The following is a 23,851-nucleotide window of genomic DNA, read 5'->3' on the forward strand; positions in this document are numbered from 1 at the left end:
TAACGTGATGCATCAAATGAACAAATCCACGCAGGTGGATTCGAACCGGACGCAGGTTCGAATCCTCGTCACGGCCCTTGTGGATTTGTTTATTGTCTTAGTTTTACATGTACTGTATGATACAAATATGGATATATTAAATCTCTGTGGATGAAAATAAAGAGTGTAGCACACTTACAGAGTGCCTCCACCCAGTGAAATTATAAAAATTCACTTTTGTGTTTTTCTTATATTCTGCATACAAATTAATAATTCTGGAAAATAAATAAAATAATGATTTTTTTTATTTTGTTATTTTTGGTGCATAGGCAGGTATGACCAGTTCTTAATAGCTGCTGTCCAAGGGTTTAAGCATCAAAATCTGAAGTAATCCTACTCTGGACTAATACAAGCACTACACAGTTGAGAGCAGTATACTATACTTATGTTTGTGTAGCAGCAGGCAATTTGTCTTCACCCACAAGGATACAGGAAATAATCTTGAATTAGTTAAACACATCTGCACAACAACAACACCACATGTGTTCTCTGTTTACAATCATGAGCTTTCACCTTTTTCATGGCCTCTTCATTCCAACACTCTATAGCTTCAAAAAGTCTTTGTAATATGCCCCTATACTAGTTCATAGGACTTCCAAGTTTATTCTGAAATACCATTGAATAAATATACATTTACAAATAAATGTCTTACCATTTTGATATATACTCTTCTCATGAAAATACCTCTTTTGCTGTGCATACACAGGTCCATACACAGGTGCATACACAGGTATATACACAGCTGCATACACAGATGAGCTAGGCACTCAAGTGCTCTTTGATGTGACTTAAAAAAAAATAGTGCACCTGAAATGTTAACACACTGTTCAATGTCCATTAACCCATGACTTGGTATTCATGCCTTTTGCACTAATATAGGTTCATTCCTTACAGTGTGCTCTTTATTAGCCCTGTGTCCATGTTCTCTTGTCCCCATGCTCAGTTGTCTCGGGCAGTTCTTTTTGGTTGGTTTGTCCCTGCTGGGTATGTTGCTCTGGTTTGCAGCTGTCTGCCTGTGTGGCACAGTTGTTGGCTAGTGTTAGAGTTCATGGTACTGGCACACTATGGGGTGCTCATACCTTGAGGTTACCTTGAGGTGCTTCTGGGGCTCAGCGTCCCCGCGGCCCGGTCGTCGACCAGGCCTCCTGGTCATAGTTAATTTTTTGGTTAGTGTTTCTGGGTAGCATCATGCTCATGCAGTGTTGGGGTCGATTGACCCAGAGCTGTCCATCTTTGTGTGTTATACACAATTCCTCTTCCTCATGGCCAGTCTTCTTGTTTTGTACCTTGTTCTTTGCGGTGAGATAGACTGAGTATCTATGTATCTATGATACTGAGGGGGCACTCCCTGAAAATCAGCATTGTATATAATGAAATACCTCTTTCTGGTGGGGTCCCGTAGTATCTCCCCATTCCCATGCTGGTCCCTCTTCCCCATGATGTTTTTTTTTTTTTTTTTTTTTTTTTTTTTTTTTTTTTTTTTTGAGATATATACAAGAGTTGTTACATTCTTGTAGAGCCACTAGTACGCGTAGCGTTTCGGGCAGGTCCCTGGAATACGATTCCCGCCGCGAAGAATCGTTTTTTCATCCAAGTACACATTTTACTGTTGCGTTAAACAGAGGCTACAGTTAAGGAATTGCGCCCAGTAAAACATGTTCATTGGATGGTACTTAAGTGGCTAGGGCTGTACTTTGGTGCCGAGTGTGTGCTTTGAATTAGTGCTTCGCCCAAGGTAACGAATTCTGTACATAGGATCAGCATTCTAAATGGGATTCATGCAGTTGTCTGTTTTGGTTCACTCTACTTTGTTTGAGGTGTGTCCTCTTGGTTATTGTGTGTATATTGGTTATCCTAGACCCCAGAGCTTCCTTTACTTTGATTGAGTAGACATGATTCTAGTAATTGCCTCCAGTAAGCACTCATGAATCACTAGAGCCTGATGAGGTACTGAAGGTTTGACCAATACCAGCTATGTACTGAGCTACATACCGTATATTTGAGCTTCATACCAGTATGTAGCTCAGATACTGAGGATCCACCAGAAAGAGGATTTTCATTACATTCAACTCCCTTTATTGTATTTTTGATTTGACCTCAATCATGATGGAGACCTCACCTCATGGAGTGCCAGATAGTGGTCCTGGCTCACAATAGTCTTGGGTCAGTCTGAGAGGCCTGGTAAAATTTCCTAAGGCGTGACAGCCCCAGTGCCATAGCTCAGGGAACTACTGAGTGTACCACCGGCCCGTCCTCTGAAGCGTTCACACCATCTCTAAAACTGATGTACTAAATTTACCGAACCTAACTGAGGATCCACGAATAGAAAATAGGACAGTACAGTATGTCAATTTTGCGAGCTGCTAGAATTTTAAGTACATCAGTTTTTGGGCTTAGGGGATTTTAGGGGCTTAGGCATACGTGAAAGTGCGATGGACTCTTCGAGAGGAGGACAGGTTGGTACCATAAGGTAGGGGCTTTTCATTGAATTCAACACTTAATTTATATTATACAACATTTATCTCAAATTACATTTGATTTCCTACAGTTAACTCCACCATTCAAGCCACAAGTAACCAGCGAGACTGATACCCGGTACTTCGATCGAGAATTCACCGGAGAGTCTGTGCAGCTTACTCCACCTGATCAAGGGGAGCACCTTAATGTTATTGATGAAGAATCAGAATACTTGGTGAGTATACTCTAAGTAGATTTGGGTGGCTGGACTTTTGTATACCGTATTTGTGTTTTAGGCTCTGGTAATGCAATTAGCAAAATACTTTTGTGACCACCTTGTACAGTAGGAAAGATAGCTGTAATAAGTGTTGAATAAAGTGTAGGGGTAGCTTGAGTTGCTACCAGCCGGTACCCATGTAAATAGACAAAACTGTTATGGAGGTGATTATACGAGGCATTGGATGAAGAATTGAGAAAATATACATTTAATGGAAATAGAATAATTGAAGAGGACATTATAAATAATTTAAATTCAATTTTATAGATGGAAAGATGTGTGTGTTTGGCATGAATGAGATGCTTCTTAACCCTTAACTCCTTTAGCTACAATACCATTTCTGGGAGGCCCCCCCCCCCAAGCTTATGACCTTGGCAACATTCAAACTTTGACTACCCCCACACAATAGTTTCAAAGCGTCATACGACAAAGAGTGCTGGGAAAACAGGACACCGTGAGCGTAGCTCTCGTCCTGTAACTACACTTAGGTGTAGATAATTACTAGGACTAGTGAATTCCATTGGTCTGCTAAAGACAGGACCAGAATCTAACCCACACAACATAGGTATAGGGGAGAGCCTGGGAATCTAGGATTGCCAGAGAACTAAGAGCAATACACCACCTTGTAAGATAGAGCACACCAAGACAGGTAAATGCATGGAAACATTTGGAAGCATGAAACTAGTTTACCTGGTACTAACACTATAAAAACACATTATTAGAATGAGAACACTGCTTTGCTATACCTCCAGATGGCAGCCCCTCTTGATCAGGATCCTAGCCTTCGAAATCACTCAGTTTTGTGGTGCCATGAGGAACTTACCCCAACCCCTGGGGAAAGAGGGATATGCTGGATTTCTGGGAGGGGCCCCTCAAAGCTATCTCACCACTAATCCTCAAAACTCAGGGAGCCACAGGACAGCCAGGGCTAATCCAGGGAGGGATAATAACAGCTTGTAATGTATTCCTCTTCATTATTAAGATCTTCTAAGTCCTTCAAAGTTCTTGGAATTTTATCACTGGCTCTTATTGTGGTTACTCTGCTCATTCATTGCCATATGGTTATGTACCAAACATAGTGCCCATCATTTCTGTGGAGAGCCCCTTCAGCTCCCTGGTACAATACCGGGCTGATGTGTATGTATTAGTCCGTGGCAACAGTCAATCGATGGAGTTCTTAGCCTACCAGGGACCACGAGCTAGAACCTGGCCCCCCTCAGAGAGGCACAGGAAGCAACAGCCTGTAGACACCCCCCATGTAGTTGGAAGCAGTCTATGTCTGCCATCTACCAGGTCAGGCACCCAGAAAGGTAGGAATCCCAAAGCAAACTACAGGTGGTTAAACATTCCAAACCGAAAGCCGAACGTTTCCTATCTTTCCGGGTGCCTGACCTGGTAGAGGGTAGATATAGATAGACTGCTTCCAACTACAGTGGGGGGAGTCTATAGGCCATTGCTTCTTGTGCATCTCTGAGGGGGCCAGGTTCTGGTTTGTGGTCCCCGGTAGACATAGAACTCCATCGATTGACTTGCTATGGTCTAATATATACACATCAGCCAGGTATAGCTCCAGGTAGCTTCCGGGACTCACCCAGAAAATGGCGTTTCATTACATTCAACGCTATTTTTTTTTTCATTATACAACATTTTGCTAATTTTTCACATGAATTTCAAAAGCCACATTGAGTACCATAAAAGGCTGCAGGTTCCTCAGTCTTTCCAATCAAATAATCTGGAATTACAAACTTTCTTGACTCCTTTATATTTTCTTACTCGATTCTTTTCACATTGCACCCAGCCTTTGTCATTTCTGGCAGTTATTCTCTAGAATACATCAAGTTGCTTATTCTCATTATTGCACTGATGAAAGTGTTTACATGGGATTATTTTTGTCATATGGAAGGGCATGATTGTGGCAAGGTATAGTGATGCCTCCCTTAATCACTTTAATGTAAACAATTTGAACATAGAATGTGCTAATGACTTCTTATCTTATTTTCAGACTTTCAACCACTTCTCTTATCAGGACATTTCATCAACTCTTGGCAGCTCACTAGCATCAAGTCTCAATTCCTTAGGTGTAGCGGAGGAAGGCTGAGGAGAAACAGTTTATCTGTAAATGTACTTTGTTGAAGCTTGCTATCAGGGTACAGTTTGATCCTGTCATTACAGTATTGTATTTGTTTTGTTATTTTTTGTAGAGTATTATCAATTATTGTATTATGAAATTATATATATATATACATATATATATTTTGTTTTTTTTTGTTTAACGTATCAGAGAGGTAGATAAATTTAACCTTCATTGCCCTTAGAAACATTGATGTGAAAATGTGTTTTAATAGCCATTTTATTATAATTTTTGCTTATAAGTTTCTTCTAGCTATCATCTTAACTCTTCAGTCATAAAAAAAAAAATTGTTTTCCATTAGTCCTTTGCGCTTTCCGTTTCCTATTTAGGCTTTTATTTTTGTCATACAGCCCCATCTCTACACGTGTGTACGCTGGCTAACACAACCCGCATTTGTTCTTTCACGTACTTTCATTCGCAGCAATTGACAAGTGCATCACTAGGTTGTTGACCAAGTAAGTGTGCATAATTCTTTAGAACATGTTCGGTGTTATTGCCCAGTATTCACTCCCAGAAGACAATACTTGAAACATTTTAAGCCAGCTGCATTGGCCCACACTGCTCTTGACTTAAGGTGAACATTCACTACACTACTCCTGACACAGGTGAACATTCACTACACTGCTCCTGACACAGGTGAACATTCACTACACTGCTCCTGACACAAGTTGAACATTCACTACACTACTCCTGACACAAGGTGAACATTCACTACACTGCTCCTGACACAAGGTGAACATTCACTACACTGCTCCTGACACAAGGTGAGTGCTTGGCTACACTACTCCTGACATAAGGTGAGCACTTGGCTACACTGCTCCTGACACAAGGTGAGCACTTGGCTACACTACTCCTGACACAAGGTGAGCACTTGGCTACACTGCTCCTGACACAAGGTGAGCACTTGGCTACACTGCTCCTGACACAAGGTGAGCACTTGGCTACACTGCTCCTGACACAAGGTGAGCGCTGGCTACACTACTCCTGACACAAGGTGAGCGCTGGCTACACTGCTCCTGACACAGAAGGTCAACAGATACACACCCAAAAAAGTGTGTGTACAAATTATTGATTATTATTTCCCAGTATGTTATTCCGTATAGGAAGTTTTTAGTTTAGGAATGATTGCACATGCTGCATTGTCTGTTATTTATTATAATTTGTATTCAACAAATACACCTGTACCTTACTCATGTATTTTAAAGTAAATGTAACATAAGGAACCTCAACATTATTCTAACTTTGGATTATTTGTACGTGGTCAGCCGAAGACTTCAATTGGTTGTTAATGTTGAAGTTGATGCTTATTGAATTTGTATGCCCTTTTACCATTTTGTTACATTTGTCTTTTGACTTAAGACTATTAAATTTTGTACATTTACAATAAATGTTATTGGGGTCATTTTTAAAGCGAAAGCACTATTGCTATAAAACTGTGCAATATTTGTGTTCACAATGCCATGATCAGAGTCGACAGCAGGAGATGATTTGGCTTTGGTAACTAAACATTGAACTATATCCAAGATACACATGTTCAGTGAGTCTCGAGAGTATGTATTAGACAAGTGTTAAGAAGTGTTGACATTTGCCTTCATATTTAGTTTAAGGTTTAGTTTGTTAACGTGAATTTTGCAGCAATGCACGTGAAGACCAGTTTTCACTCAAATTAAATTGCACGTTCATTTGTGCAAACTTTCTTGTTCAGAACAGTATTTACGGTAGAAATCTTGGTCAAATGGAGTGATTCTTTCCAGACCCTATCCATCAAGTCCCAGATTCTGTTAGAGCCGATCTAAACTACTTTTTGCCAAAATTTTATTTTTAATTTCAACTTCGCTACTTCCTACAGCAAGCTTCTACAAAACCCTGTGTGGGATCTTGTGCAGAGCAGGCAGGTGGAATGCTGAACAACTCTCAGGTTCCATTGCTTGGTCATGGTCTTAACTCTCATCTAGTAAATTTGGGGCAAGTCAGCTTTCTGCAGTGGGAACTTTTTTTTTTTTTTTTTAAATGCTAGTGTTAGGGGAGGCAATGATGAGTACCAAGTCCAGTTCAGAATGCAGCCAGAAAGTGTGTTCACATACAACTCGACAGCCTTTCTTGGTGCTCTTCGGTATAATAGGTACAGCCAAATTTCACCCTAGCTATCATTTGACTCTACTGATCACTATCTCTGACCACCTGCAGATGGCAGCACCCACACAACAAAATATTCCCAATCCAACCTCTTCACATTATTATTTGACTTGACCCCCAATTGCAGGTAATATGGTCAGGTAGAAACCAGAACAATTCACAAGTGGCATTATTAACGTGTGGACCTTATTGTTTTGTTTGTGCAGTGGGCTTATGCTACAGGAGTGAATGCTTCTCGTGTGTGTTTGTAAACAAAACAAAAAAACTTTTTGTACAAGTAATTTTACTGACTGGCAGACTAGATACACTTTCCCTGTGCCTGGTTGGTTTGTGCTTTCAGCAGTGGCTATTCTCCTTTTATTTTATTTTATAATCCTTGTTCCTTAGTACTTAGTTCCAAAACCATAAGCATTTGTAATGCATATTGTTATATTATCATCCAGTTTGTTCAGGTCCATTTCAGTAGGGCATCAGCAGTGGTTTTCTCCTTATGAGTCTATCTTGATCATACCTGGTTGATGGGGTTCTGGGAGTTCTTCTACTCCCCAAACTCAGCCCGAGGCCAGGCTTGACTTGTGGGAGCTTAGTCCAACAAGCTATAGTTTGGAGCTCCCTGCAGGCCCATGTATCCACTACAGCCTGGTTGGTCCAGCACTTCTTGATGAAAACTATCCATTTTTTCTTAAAGACGTCCATGTTTGTTCTGGCAATATTTCTTATGCTCACTGGGAGGATGTTGAACAGCTTTGGACCTCTTTTGTTCACGCAGTGTTCTCTGATTGTGCTTATGGCACCTCTGAATGTAGTCTACCACTACATTCACCATTACTTAGCTGTGCACTGTATATGGAATACATTGTGTTGCATTATCACCTGTGTGTAAGAGCAGCCATATTGTTTTCTCCCAAGTCATGCCTTGGCCAGTTTTTCATGGTTGTATTTGTTTTTAAGACTATGGGCTTCACTCATCTGTCTTGATAGGCAGAGTTAGGCATGGAGTTAGCCTTGAGCTCCTTCCTTGGATTCTTGGACCCTAATTACACACTTTTCTACAAGACAGATGTCATGATGAATGCAATCACAAGTGTTCCTGCAGGATACAAAACTGCAAGCTTGTATGGCAGATGTCAAATTTCTCTCCTGACAGAAAGTTTTCTTCACTCCTATACAAGTCAACCACATTCGAAGGAATGGCCGAGCTGCCTGTCTTTGAATTCAATTCAGCAGAGACTTTGATTTTGCCTAAGTTGTTCACTGCCATCTTTTAGAACTTAATTGCTGACTTCACTGTGTCTGCCCTGCAGGTGCTTAGCATTGTTACAATTTCTAACATTAGACCATCTCATTGCTGAACTCCTTTCTTTGCTTTGCTCTTGACTTTTTGTGTGAGATACTTCAGGTTAAAAGCATGAGAGGGCACCTTTCTGTAACAGAAGTCATAGTGAGAGAAGAAACCTAAGAGTGGTGGGATGTTATCAGTCATGTTCCACAAGGGGTCAGCACTGGGACCAGTCCTATTCCAAATCAATGTGAATGACTTACCAAAAGGGAGAAATATGATAGAATTCTGCAAGAAATAACATATGAGAGTACACAGTGTATTCTCATGAGTACACAATGAGAGAAGGTCCCTCAAGTGGCTACATCTCGTTAAACACACACACAAAAAAAGCTGGAAATATTTCAGAGGTATGCCACATGGAAAGACAAAAGTAGTTAAATCTCATTTCACTGAAGAAGCAGGGTAGACATGTACAAAATACTCAGGGGGGAATAGACAAGGCAAATGAGCCAGAGAGAGACATTAGAAAGGATTTGTTCAGTATCAAGATAGTGGACAAAAGGAATGTATTAAGAATTGAAGTGGTTAAGGCAAGCTCCATTTACAGCTTTAGGTGTAGATGTGACAGCCCAATAGGCTGTGGAACCTACAAACTAGTCAATTATGGACACACAATATGGACAATCATTCATATTTGCAAACATTCAAGGTTTAAAGCCAAAGTCAAGAAATAAAGTTTTCATAAATGGCCTCCTATTAGAGTCAAACTCAATATTTGGGGCATTCATGAAAACTCATATGAAAGATTACATGGATAGTGAAATCTGGATTCCAAATTATAATTTATATAGATGTGATAGAGAAACTAGGTCAAATGGAGGAGTAGGTCTGTGCTGTATATTAAAGAAGGTCTGTATATTAAAGAAGACTTGGTATGCACAGAGCTACTAAACTCAACCAATGAGGTGATAGAGGTACTTGGAATTAAGGTAGAAAAACTAAACCTAATTATTATTCTAATATATAAACTGCCAAATACAACGGTTGAGGAATTCACAGAGCAGATGCACAAAATAGAGAACATCCTTGATAACCTAGCAAACCCAGCTCCAGATATTATCTTCCTTGGAGATTTCAATTTACCAAGTCTAAGATGGAGAATGGCAAACACAAATATCATAGCTAGGAATGACCCGGGAAATAACCAACCACAGGTCAGAGAACTTTTGAGATTCTGTGACAAATTCTCGCTCAATCAACAGATTACAGAACCAACTAGGAACTAAAACACACTAGACTTGTTATTCACAAACAATGATGAACTAATCAGAGACATTACAATCTCAGATACTACGTACTCAGACCATAAGCTCATTGAAGTGTGAACTAGCATAAATAACGGTAGTAGGTCTAAGACCCAACAAGCGAGAAGGAGTATTCAATCAATTCAATTTCAATTATAAGAGGATCGACTGGGAACAAATAAATGTAGACCTTGCAACCATTCAATGGAAAACCATCTTAAGCAACAAAACTCCCACACAGGGAATAGCTCAACTGACAGCTGAAGCTTACAAGGTCTGCTTGAGGCACGTGCCTGTGAGGAGGGTCAGTAAGAGTACCACTCTAGAAAGAGAACGCAGACGACTGTACAGGAGAAGGAAAAAATAACAGAAATGCTTCGGCAGACACGACCATCACAAGCAAGGAAAATAAACCTAAGCAGGGAGATCGAAGAAATAGAACAAATGTTGAAGCGATCATATGAGTCTGAGGAAATGAAATTGGAACAGAAAGCTATACAAGAGATTAAGAAAAATCTAAAATATTTTTTTCACATATGCAAAATCAATATAAAAAACCTCGACCAGTATTGGACCGTTAATTACAAATGGAGGTACGTACACAGAGGACAACAAAGAGATTAGTAAAATTCTAAGCCAGTATGAGGCTATGTTTAGCACACCAATAAACAACATGAAAGTTGATGACCCAGACAGCTTCTTTATGAATGACATTCAAGCTGCAGATAGTATAACGGATATTAACACGAACTCGGAAGATTTTGAACGAGAAATTGACAATGTGCCTATGCACTCAGCTCCTGGGCCTCACTCATGGAATTCAATATTCATGAAGAAATGTAAAGTACCAATAGCGCGAGAACTTGGCGTAATATGGAGAAAGAGCCTGGATACAGGGGAGATACTGTACCAGCTGCACTTAAATCTGCAGATATAGCTCCTCTGCACAAGGGGGTAGTAAAGCCTTGGCAAATATTATAAACCAGTTGCACTAACATCACACATAATAAAAGTGTTTGAAAGAGTGATTAGGAATCAAATTTCTAGTTTTATGGAAAATAATGAGCTACACAACCCAGGACAACATGGATTTAGAGCGGGCAGATCCTGTCTGTCACAGTTACTCAACCACTATGACAAAATCACAGAAGCTCTAGAAGAAAAGCAAAATGCAGATGTTGTATACACAAACTTTGCAAAGGCGTTCGACAAATGTGATCATGGAGTGATAGCACACAAAATGAGGTCAATGGGAATAACTGGTAAAGTAGGATGCTGGATACTCAATTTCCTGTTGAACAGAACACAAAAAGTAACAGTCAATCAAATAAAATCGAGTCCAAGCGCAGTTAAATGCTCTGTACCTCAAGGTACAGTCCTTGCACCGCTACTGTTCCTTATTCTCATATCAGATATAGATAAAAATACAAGTCACAGCTTTGTGTCATCCTTTCCAGATGACACAAAAATCAGCATGAAAATTACCTCTGCTGAAGACATTGAAAAATTACAAGCAGATATCAACAAAGTTTTTGATTGGGCAGCAGAAAATAACATGATGTTTAACAGTGATAAATTTCAGGTACTCAGGTACGGCAAAAATGAGGATCTGAAACATAATACAGGGTACAAAACACAATCGAATCTGCCCATAGTAGGGAAACAGCTTGTCAAGGATTTGGGAATAATGATGTCCGACAACCTAACATTTAGGGAGCATAACCAAGCAAGTATTGCGTCAGCCAGAAAAATGATAGGATGGATTACGAGAACTATCAAATCCAGGGATCCCATCACAATGGTTGTACTCTTGAAGTCACTTGTGTTGTCCTGTCTCGAGTACTGCACTTCCCCCTTCAGAGCAGGAGAGATTGCTGAAATAGAGGGAATACAAAGGACATATATGGCATGCATAGACGAGATAAAGCGCCTAAATTATTGGGATCGTCTCAAAGCTCTCCAAATGTACTCTCTAGAAAGGAGACGAGAGAGATACCAAATAATATACACATGGAAAATACTGGAGGGCCAGGTCCCAAATCTACACAGTAAAATAACAACGTACTGGAGTGAACAATATGGAGGAAAATGCAGGATTGAACCAGTGAAGAGCAGAGGTGCCATAGGCACAATCAGAGAACACTGTATAAACATCAGAGGTCCGTGGTTGTTCAACGTCCTCCCAGCGAGCATAAGAAATATTGCCGGAACAACCGTGGACATCTTCAAGAGAAAACTGAACTGTTTTCTAAGAGAAGTTCCGGATCAGCCGGGCTGTGGTGGGTATGTGAGCCTGCGGGCCGCTCCAAGCAACAGCCTGGTGGACCAAACTCTCACAAGTCAAGCCTGGCCTTGGACCGGGCTTGGGGAGTAGAAGAACTCCCAGAACCCCATCAAGCAGGTATCAAGGATTGTGGGGCAGGACCTACAGGCTATGGTACATCTTCCACAAGTACAAGTAGGTGAATTATGTCCAATTTGAATGTCATAAGAGCTCCTTTCAGTGAATATGAGATGTTTAGCATTCCTTCGATGCTGAATGAGATCTTTACCACCTGCTCCCCATATGACAGTGATAGATCTGTTTTGGAATTATCACACCTGAAGATTGGCCCAGAGCTGGGAGGTATTTGTATATCACCGATTGTCAGTCTTCTGCACGGGGAGAAAACTCTAGAAGAGGAACCATATTGGAACCGTAAGCTACTTGTCTGTGTGGCTTCGTTCATCAATAAAGATGCTTTTGCCTTGGATGCTCTGCATTTTGACTCAAACCATTGGGATACAATTTGTTTCTTTCAAATGGCTTTGGTGATTCTTCAGAAGCTAATCTGTGTGTGCATTGTGATGTTGCTTTATTCCCCCTATTGAAGGTTCAGCACTGATTTCCATTTCTGTTCTTAAACTATCCCAATCAGGTTCCTCTTCCTGTCCTTCTCACACACAAGATCAGTACTCATAGTTATACAAATACTTTTAGCTCCATCACTGTCTTATGGGGAGCAGGTGTAAAATATGAGATAGCTTGGTGGGCTCTTCAAGATTATCTTATCTAGTCACCAGTCCTTTATTCATTCAATTCTTATTATTGCGTTGTTTTTCACTCGGCTCTTCTTATACAGGTGGCTTGTCCTAAATGCTGTTGCTTTGTATTGGGCTGTACTGGCTGATCTGCTGCTTCCTGTCTTTGGTCTGGATATTTCTTGCTCCCTGTTCATGAAGTTTTGGAAAGCCTCGGTCAATATTCATTCTTTCCATAACCATTGAGCTTCCTTGGCTTTTTGATAAGATACTAGACTTATTTGAGGATCTTATCTTTAATACCTTGTTCTTTTTGGATTTGATAATGGACAGTAGGGTAAGTGAGCTTTATGCTTTGCTTAGTCCACCCTGAATTTATTTGTTTTGGTCATTAAGATGCTTTTATGCATCTCCATCTCAATCTGTCATTCATGGCCAAGAATGAAAGTAAGGCATTTGTAAGTGGTCTTATGGTTTGGGCAATCTTGAGGTTACCTTGAGATGGTTCCATGGATCACTGTACTGTACTTACGAGCCCAATCTCTAACCAGACCTAGTTGATGGTCTGGTCAACCAGGCTGTTAGACGTCGTTGCTTGCAGTCTGAGATAGGAGTTACAACCTGCTGGATTATCTATTCTTGGGTGGTATTTTTCAAGATCCCTCTTGAATGACGAGATTTAGGGGAGAATGATTTAGAGGGAGAATATTGATAAGTATTTTGTCCATAATGTTTATAGAATTATCTCTAAGAGATAAGAAATAGAATTATCTATCTATTCCACCCCTATTTTTCAATATGACTATTTTACACATTCGTCCATACCTCCTGACTTACAAGCATGACTCCTTTGGCAGTAAGGACTGCCAAAAGTATTTAAAAGAAACATAAATATTATCTGCCAATAGCTCTAGTCAAGATGCAGAGCATCCATGGTAAAAGCATCATAATTGAGGAATCATTCTAAGTGGATGCATAAGATTCCAATCTGGTATCTCTTCCTGTCCTTCTCATGCAGAAGATGGACACTGTGTTGTACAAATAACTTTAGCCTCTGTGCCAATCGTGCCAAATTCAGCCGTGGAGTTTCTATAGCAGCTGTCCTCTGGCAGGGTTCAGTGCCAAGGAGTGTGGCATCAATTACTTTGGCTTATTTTTGCAATGGTGCTTTTGTCGACACTTGCCTTAGGGAGAAGCAAAGTTGGATGGCTCAGAATTGGACTTTTGAGTACAGTACAGTATACTGTATTTAAAAAGTACTTTGATGATCAGTACACTCATTTACTCCTGTTTCCTCCTTTTCTTTCCTTGTTTTATCCTGTGCTAGTGATGGGTTTTTTCATCTTGGATTGGAGTCCAGAAGGGTATAGTGGGCTTAATTGTGGCAACAGTGCTGCACCCGGTGACCGTCGTGGGCAGTGTTTAGTGGACGATTTAGTATAGTAGTTAGCGTGGGTCCTGTTTGTGATGCCAAATACAGCCTTGGCAGATTTTGAGTTCTAGGTAATGGCACTTTTGTCTGCATTGTAGGATGGCTTGCGTATTCTCCAGCCTCCCTAGTACCATTATGACTCGAAAAAAGCAGTTTGATGTTCCAAACTGTGCTGATGGAGAATGTAGACTTGCTCTAACTGCACTAGATCCAAATCAGGGGTCAGCAAGATCTTGCCTAGTGACAGTGTGTTCCACACAGAAAAAAAAAGTGTTCTTCATATATGTATACTCAAAGCCTGATTTTTATTAGTGTAAGGTATGGAACACACCTTCAGCACAGCATGCAATGCCTGCAAATATGTGACCTATTTAACAGGAACGCTTATGTTATCTTCCATTGCATACCATCTTCAACCAATTTAGTAACTAGAATGGAATTCTTTCATTACATCCAATTTTCCATTGGACTGGGTCCTATTTGAACAGATTTTCTGTGTATTTTGTTTTATTAACACAGATTTGAACTAACATCTCAGATGAAACTTGCCACTTTTCTTGCTGTGTACTTAATTTGAAATATTTTATATGAATTGGAATAAAGTGGTTTTAATTCATATTTTAGCCAAATGAGAGATTATTTGTGTTTAGTGATAAAAATAAGCTAAAGTATTGTATAATGTGTCCTTTGCATAAAAATAATTACCGTAGGTTTCTATTTTAGTAAATTTTGTAAGGTCTTGTAAAGTCATAGAAATACAAATTTGCATAAGGTAATAAATAATGATATTTGACTAAAGATCCAGATTGCAAAACTATTTACTGTAAGTGTAATAGTTGTGCTTTGAATCACAGTGATTTAGTAAGCCGTGGAGAAAATTTCAGTGACCGTAATAAATTAAACACTAGATGTCTTAATTTATTTTGATTCCAAGTAAAGTAGCATTGAATCACTGGGATTTAAATTCACTTCCATTGAATGAATCGATGTACTCGAGTAAGAAAATATATAATACATTTTTCTAAAATAAAGAAGACAGTAGATGTTGCTTATATTTTGTGAATGCATGTAATGTGAAAATGCTTCATGCAACAACAGTTGTTCAGATAATTCTGAAGATGTTGACATTACTGTATTTAAACACCCCCAAAAAAAACGGTCAGTCGGACTTCGGTCTGTCCTAAGCCAGGACAGACCGAAAAATCGTCACTTCCTTTATTTTAACGTGTGGGTTGTGTGTCAAATTTTCAGTCACAATATTGTGATTTACTGTCTGCATTACTGTAATTGCTTGCATGGTATTTCAAAAGATCTGAAGCAACTTGGGTGTGTATATGGCTCCTTTTATATTAAATCTTGCAAGTATTTGAGGTAAAATATATTAAACTGTTTCTGGCATTGTATTGTAGTGATATTAGTTTAAAAGTTTTGGGCAATTGCTTTTTATATCGAGTAAAGCCATAAATCACTGAGAACTCTTGACCGATCTTGATTTAAACCTGCATAGCCAGGGCTCATCCCCCCCATTGTACACAGTACTGAAACCACTTCACCAGTGATTGGCTATATTGATTTGTCAGTCCATGAATGACAAACCCACGGCAACTTGTAATGCAATTTCAGCAGAGTTTTTCAGCAAATCCTGGCACATGCATGAATCATGCTGAGCCCACAAATGTGAGAATGAGAGAGTGAGCTTGAATGGTCCCCAAGCCATAAATCATTAAAAACTCTATGACCCAACCAGGATTCGAACCTGCAAGCCAGGACACTTTGCCGAAATTGCACCGGAAGAGTTGTCAGGGGATTGTCAGTCCTCGAGCTCAAGTAATGAGGTCCAGTACTAGAAATCCTTACAGCCGATCACTGGTGAAGTGGTTTCAGTGCTGTGTACGATGGGTGGGGGTGAGCCCTGGCTATGCAGGCTCAATCCAGGTCGGGTCATAGAGTTCTTAGAGATACATACATAAATATATATATATTTATGTCCCTGTATATATAAAATATATAAAAATGTGTATTATATATATATATATATATATATATATATATATATATATATATATATATATATATATATATATATATATATATGTCGTACCTAGTAGCCAGAACGCACTTCTATGCCTACTATTCAAGGCCCGATTTGCCTAATAAGCCAAGTTTTCATGAATTAGTATATTTTCTCTAATTTTTTTCTTATGAAATTATAAAGCTACCCATTTCATTACGTATGACGTCAATTTTTTTTTATTGGAGTTAAAATTAATGTAGATATATGACCGAACCTAACCAACCCTACCTAACCTAACCTAACCTATCTTTATCGGTTAGGTTAGGTTAGGTAGCCGAAAACGTTAGGTTAGGTTAGGTTAGGTAGGTTAGGTAGTCGAAAAACAATTAATTCATGAAAACTTGGCTTATTAGGCAAATCGGGCCTTGAATAGTAGGCATAGAATTGCGTTCTGGCTACTAGGTACGACATATATATATATATATATATATATATATATATATATATATATATATATATATATGTCGTACCTAGTAGCCAGAACTCACTTCTCAGCCTACTATGCAAGGCCCGATTTGCCTAATAAGCCAAGTTTTCATGAATTAGTTGTTTTTCGACTACCTAACCTACCTAACCTAACCTAACCTAAGTTTTTCGGCTACTTAACCGAACCTAACCTATAAAGATAGGTTAGGTTAGGTTAGGTAGGGTTGGTTAGGTTCGGTCATATATCTACGTTAATTTTAACTCCAATAACAAAAAATTGACCTCATACATAATGAAATGGATAGCTTTATCATTTCAAAAGAAAAAAATAGAGAAAATATATTAATTCAGGAAAACTTGGCTTATTAGGCAAATCTGGCCATGCATAGTAGGCTGAGAAGTGCGTTCTGGCTACTAGGTACGACATATATATATATATATATATATATATATATATGTCGTACCTAATAGCCAGAACGCACTTCTCAGCCTACTATTCAAGGCCCGATTTGCCTAATAAGCCAAGTTTTCATGAATTAATGTTTTTTCGTCTACCTAACCTACCGAACCTAACCTAACCTAGCTTTTTTTGGCTACCTAACCTAACCTTACCTATAAATATAGGTTAGGTTAGGTTAGGTAGGGTTGGTTAGGTTCGGTCATATATCTACGTTAATTTTAACTCCAATAAAAAAAATTGACCTCATACATAGAGAAAAGGGTTGCTTTATCATTTCATAAGAAAAAAATTATAGTAAATATATTAATTCAGGAAAACTTGGCTTATTAGGCAAATCGGGCCTTGAATAGTAGGCTGAGAAGTGAGTTCTGGCTACTAGGTACGACATATATATATATATAAAATATACACACACACACACACACACACACACACACACACACACACACACACACACACACACACATCTTTCTCACATCCACACAAGAGCCAAAGCTCAACCCCCGCAAGCACAATTAGGTGAGTACATATACATACATACATACATACATATACATATACACAAGCACATATGCATACACATGCATGCACATACATGCACATACACACACACAGTGTCTCCTTTCACAAACAAGGTGGTAGATGGTTGGAGCAAGTTAAGTGAGAAGGTGGTGGAGGCTGTAATTTCAAAGCGTTATATGACAAGAGTGCTGGGAAGACGGGACACCACGAGCAAAGATCTCATCTTGTAACTACACTTGGATAATTACACACGCATGCATGCACACACACAGACACACGCGCGCGCGCACACATAATATGTCATTAAACACAACAGCATTGTGACTATTATTAATTTTCTTTGGGATATTTTCCATTTCATTCCTATATACTATCTGGAGGGTGAAGAAACACTAGATCACTTAATCTTTCCATTTGTATTGTTTTGTACGCATGAGGCTGTGTTCATTCAGGAGCTGACACCAGTGATCAACATCCAGATGAATTCAACTTCAAGCATTCAACTGTTCAATGATCCTCCATTGATCCAGAGGGAAGATGGAAGCTCTGGCGGACAGCTAGAAGCCGGAATCAGGCAACAATCCCTTTACCCTATCCATCGGCGGTCCCAACAACTAAAGGGGGGGTTAGGTAAATCAGAGAGTGAGGTGTACCCACATTTATAAAATTTCAAGATTTTCCTAGTAAAAATAAGCAGTATCCTCCCGTCGAACAATAAAAATATGCAAATGTGAACAATAAAAATGAAGATTAAGTGATCTTGTGTTTCTTCACCCTCCAGATGGTAGAATATATTTGCGTAGAATGGAAAATATCCAAAACAAAATTAATAAATTAATAATAGTCTCAATGCTGTTGTGTTTAATGACATGTGAAAACCTGCTCCCAAAATATACTAATACTGTACAATAAATATAAATTTATATATATATATATATAATATATATATATATATATATATATATATATATATATATATATATATATATATATATATATATATATATATATATATATATATATAAATATAAATGTTAAGCTATGCCAAAAGGAAAAAAATACAAATGTAACCTGTTACTGTTACAGTTCTTGATTCTTATTGTATTTTACAAATACATCAAACAGAAAATTCTATACAGTACTAGCCTGAGCATTCCTACCAACTTTTGACATATCAGTAGTGAGTGTGGTAGCCTATACTGGATGGGGTTTTCAATACCTTTCCATTGCTTTGTCTAGTATTTTTATTCTATGATGGTGGACATTCTGCTTTACAACTGATTTTGTCAAACTGGAGAAACGTTCAGTAAAGTATTAGATATAAATGATTAGGATAAAAGACTAGCTAGGTGGTACTTCTCTTATAGAGTTTTTTTACTGCTGTGTAATTAACTTTTTACGGTAAGTAATGTGTATTAAAGTCTACTATGTGTGGCTTATGTATGTGTCACGCCTTAGCCTAAAATAGTGCTTAAAATTTTAATTTGCCCCTGCGCCAACCTAGAAGCATTGCTGCCAAGTCCCTCATGAGGGTTGTAACAAGCGATGCTATGAAGGACATTGTTGGATCAGTCATTATATGGGAATTTAGAAGGCAGTCATTTTATTATAAATGTCATCGATTTGCCCTAATCTTAGTGAAGGTGCTCAAAACACATTACCCTTAGATGTTTTTCTCTTCTTTAATAATACAAATAATAATAGCTAATATATTTTTTCTGAAGCTGCCTCTTACTGTGTAGGATGCTCTATATTGAAGCTCCTCCAATGAATTTTAATTGCCATTTCTGAGCTTAGCTCCTTAGTTGCCTCAATATGCAGGTCTCAGTTCCCTACAGGGTCTTGCTGTCTTCATCCTTGGTCAGAGATGACTTCATCTCGAGGGAGCCGGTCGGCCGAGCGGACAGCACACTGGACCTGTGATCCTGTGGTCCCGGGTTCGATCCCGGGCGCCGGCGAGAAACAATGGGCAGAGTTTCTTTCACCCTATGCCCCTGTTACCTAGCAGTAAAATAGGTACCTGGGTGTTAATCAGCTGTCATGGGCTGCTTCCTGGAGGTGGAGGCCTGGTCGAGGACCGGGCCACGGGGACACTAAAGCCCCAAAATCATCTCAAGATAACCTCAAGATAGGGAGATCTCTTTAATATGGAACTTTACTAATATCCATGCCCAATTATGTGGAACTTTTCTTCAATCATTCAATGTGACACCATGGTGGGGAGAAAACCTGCAAGTAGTTTGGTATTGTCCGAAGGCATGTCCTGAAGGCGAGAGTCCCTGCCACCTGTCTCATTCTGCAAATAAGTCGCCTGTTTACTCAACCCTGATGGTGTTGAGTAAACAGATGTGCTGGACGGTAGAGCGATGGTGTTGCTTCATGCAGGTCGGCGTTCAATCCCCGAACGTCCAAGTGGTTGGGCACATTCCTCTCCCCATCCCAAATCCTTATCCTGACCCCTTCCAAGTGCTACATAATCGTGGTGGCTTTTTGCCATAGTCATGTTTGTGAGGGGTTGAATTTCTGCTCTTTGGTCTTGCTTCTCAACTGTCAGTCTACTAGTGTACAGGTTCCTGATCATAATGAACTATTATATCTACATTTGAAACTGTGTATGGAGTCAGCATCCACCACATCATTTCCTAATGCATTCCATTTATTAACTACTTTGACACTGAAAAAGTTCTTTCTAATGTCTCTGTGGCTCATTTGGGTACTCAGTTTCCACCTGTGCCCCCTTGTGCGAGTTTCACCCATGCTAAATAATCTCCCCTTATACAGATTAATTCAATCCTGTCAATTCCCCTAAGAATTTTGTATTTGGTGATCATGTCTCCACAAACTCTCCTGTCTTCTGGTGATGTGAGGTGCAATTTATGTAGCCTTTCCTCATAACTCCTATCTCTTAGTTCTGGGACTAGTCTAGTGGTATATCTTAGAACCTTCTCCAGCTTTATCTTATGTTGATAAGGAATAGATTCAGTGCTGGAGCCACATACTCCAGGATTAGTCTTACATATGTGTATACAAGGGTCTAAATAATTCCTTACACAAGTTTCTAATGGAAGTTCTGATGTTAGCCAGCCTTGCATATGCTGCTGATGATATTATTTTGATGTGGGCTTCAGAAGACAAGTTTGCTGTGATATCATCTCCTAGGTCTTTTTCTGTTTCGTGGAGAACTTTGTCTCCTATTCAGTATCCTGTTCCCTCCACCTAGTTTCATTACCTTACATTTACTTGGGTTGAACTTTAGCAGCCATTTGTTGGACCTTTCCTTCAGTTTATCTAGGTCATCTTGTAACCTCTTGCTAGCTTCCTTGGTCTTACTCCTCCTCATAAATTTTGCATCATCAGCAAACATTGAGAGGAACGAGTCTATTACCTCTGGTAGATAGTTTACATACATCAAAAACAAAATAGGTCCCAGGAGCTATCTTGTTACCTATGCCATACAGTAGTTCCTGTGTTACTCGACTAGTGACGTCTCGCCACTTGTGAGACCACACCCTTCGCAGTGACTCGCTGTCTTCTGTTGCTTAGACACTCCCTTATCCATTAGAGTACCTTTTTACTCCTACCTGCATCTCCAGCTTATACACTAGTCTCCTCTTGGGTACTGTGCCAAAGGCTTTCTGGCAATCCAAAAATATACAGTCTGCCCACCCTTCTCTTTCTTGCCTAATTTTGTCACATTGTCCTAGAATTCAATTAATCCTGTTAGTCAAGACTTGCCATCCCTGAACCCATGACTTTGCTGGTGATGTGTTACAAAGTTCTTTTGTGCCAGATGTTCTATAATTTTTTTGCACAATCTTCTCCATCACCTTGCATGGTATGTAAGTTAGGGGCACTGGCTTGTAGTTCAGTGCCTCCTGTTTGTCTCCTTTCTTGTATTTTAGGACTACATTAGCTGTCTCCTGTTACCAGTGATTTGTTATACAACATTGAGAGTGGTAGTTATAGTGCTTCTGCACAATCTTTTAGTATCCATGGTGAGATTCCATCTGGGCCTACAGACTTTGCCACATCCAACTCATGCAAATACTTTGTTATCTCTCATTTGGTAATCTCAAACTCCTCCAGTGGCATCTGGTTAGATATTTCCTCTTTTATCTCAGGAACTTCTCCTTGCTCTAATGTGAAGACCTGGAATTTCTTATTGAGTTTCTCGCAAACTTGTAATTTGTAGTGAACCCTTGTGCCCCTATCCTCAGTTCCATTACCTGTTGTTTTTCTTCTGATGTGGCTGGGCAGCAATTTAGGTTGAGTCTTTGCCTTATTTGCTATATCATTATCATTCTGTCTTTCTGCCTCTTTTCTTGCCCTGAGGTACTCATTCTTGACCCTCTGGTATCCTTCTCTGTTCTCTGGTGTTCTGTTGCTCTGTAGTTTCCTCATGCCCTTGTACTTAGTTGCTTTGCAAGCTTACATCCTGGATTAAACCATGAGCTCCTCATTTGTAATTTTTTTTTTTTTTTTTTTGCTAATGGGTGTTTAGGTTTTTTAGGACTTATTGAACTTTTCCCAATGCTATTTCTCACACTTTCTTCATTTTCTGTATCATTATTGTGTTCAACTTTCCTTTTGATAGTCAATCTTTTGGTGAAGGGGTCAAACCCTGAGTGTCTTCTCTGGTCTGTGTTCGCCTTATGCGTTTTTGTTCTCGTATTGGCATCCTTGTTGATATTTAGCGCCCTCTGATTATTCCGCACATTTGATGGTGCTACATAGCCTTCCCGGTTTGGTGCCTTCTTTTGATTATTACTTACTTACTTCTCTGGTCCATGATTCTTCTTGTCCCGCTTCAGGACCCCATCTCATGATGACCAAGGGGGGTGTCCCCCCATTTCTTTATTTCATTTTTTTCAGTTGGGGCATCTTGTTTATGGGTGTAACCAAACTGCTTAATCTGAGAAATAGGTATCGAGTATATGTTAGTCATTACGTTGAGTTGTTTCTGCTGTCACTTCCAGGCTTTCCCTCTTGGTCCCTGCTAACCCTGTGCCTTCTCCAAGGGTTGTCTTGGGTTTGAAAATGAAGTATGATTACAAACTAAGGCGGTTTACATATCCTGTACTGCCACCTGATTTTTCAAGTTGCCACAATGGCCAGGCGAGCAATTGGTAGCATGTACAGACGCCCACATACCCACCACAGCCCGGCCCGAGGCCAGGCTTGACTTGTGAGAGTTTGGTCCACCAGGCTGTTGCTTGGAGCGGCCCGCAGACCCACATACCCACCAATTTCTTGAATTTCAAGTACAGTATTACTCTGTGGTGGTTTTTGTTGAGTACAGGGAATGTACCTTCTGAAGGCCATTCAAGACTAGATTGAGAATTCTACAGTGTCTTCTATTCTCATTATAAGGTCAAGCAAGAATATTTCTAAAGGTCCTTGCTAAGGAGATGAAGTCATTCTGACCCTGGCTGAAGATAGCAAGGAAGTCTCAGGAAGCAACCAAGGAACCAGCTCAGAAAGGATCATTTCATGTACAGTTAATGCCTTATTTTTATTTGATATGCTCAAATAGTCTTCCACATTGCACTGTGGTATTCACTTAACCCACTGATGCTTCTTTTAGTTCTGTGCCTTTGTCCAGTCTTGTCAAGATGCTGTCCTTAGAATAATGCCTTGTTATTAATTATTTGCCAATTCCTTCACTTGGTGTTTACGGCTTAAATGGCAACTTTCTCATGGAATATTCCTTTTTATATCTTTGGTAGACTGTAATGTATAAAAGCAGTACAATAATTTACAATGAAGTATCAAGATTCTGAATAAGGCTCCTTTTCATTGACATGTATTGTCTTATGCAGGGATTCTTATGCATTTGGTACGACTTTCATAAATTGTTCTTATCTTTGCTGTAAACCTCCTTCTATTATTTGAATTTTGTATGCTAGTCACTAAACAATTTATTGAGAATTAAAATCACTGATCTGTCAATTATGGAATCTTATTTTTATTGTATATCACATATACATATTTATAATATTTGCAAATTATATTTTCCTTTGAAACAAGTGAGAATGTTATACAATACTATAAATGTTACTCGGCACCACTAAGGCTTTTGTAATGTTATCATTTGTGAATATCATGCACTTCATTGTTTTTATAATTAAATTGTGCATTATATTGCTGCAGCATTTCTAGTTCTTCTCACCAGCCTTAATCCATTGTCATATTTCTAGGGTAGGATCGGTGCACACAAAGTGGAAGGCTTCACCTTTACGTCCTGTGTTACGTCTAAAGCATTCACCCAGTGTTACGAATTCTTAACATTG

At 39.3% G+C, this 23,851-nt stretch overlaps 1 protein-coding gene across 6 annotated transcripts in view; it reads left to right on the forward strand.

The window, feature by feature from the left end:
* LOC123764507 (RAC-beta serine/threonine-protein kinase B) overlaps window positions 1-15,559 on the forward strand; it is a 67,254-nt gene extending 51,695 nt beyond the window's left edge. For 3 of the 6 annotated variants that reach the window (XM_045752406.2, XM_045752405.2, XM_045752404.2), the window contains 2 exons: window positions 2,588-2,731; window positions 4,776-15,559. In XM_045752406.2, coding sequence (XP_045608362.1) covers window positions 2,588-2,731; window positions 4,776-4,871 — 240 coding nt within the window. In that variant the 3' untranslated portion in view covers window positions 4,872-15,559. The remainder of the gene's footprint in view (window positions 1-2,587; window positions 2,732-4,775) is intronic. The other 3 variants (XR_011225048.1, XR_011225046.1, XR_011225047.1) reach the window with 3 other exon arrangements.
* Window positions 15,560-23,851: the final 8,292 nt, after the last annotated feature.

Source organism: Procambarus clarkii, chromosome 79 (assembly GCF_040958095.1).
Source record: "Procambarus clarkii isolate CNS0578487 chromosome 79, FALCON_Pclarkii_2.0, whole genome shotgun sequence".
NCBI lineage: Eukaryota > Metazoa > Arthropoda > Malacostraca > Decapoda > Cambaridae > Procambarus > Procambarus clarkii.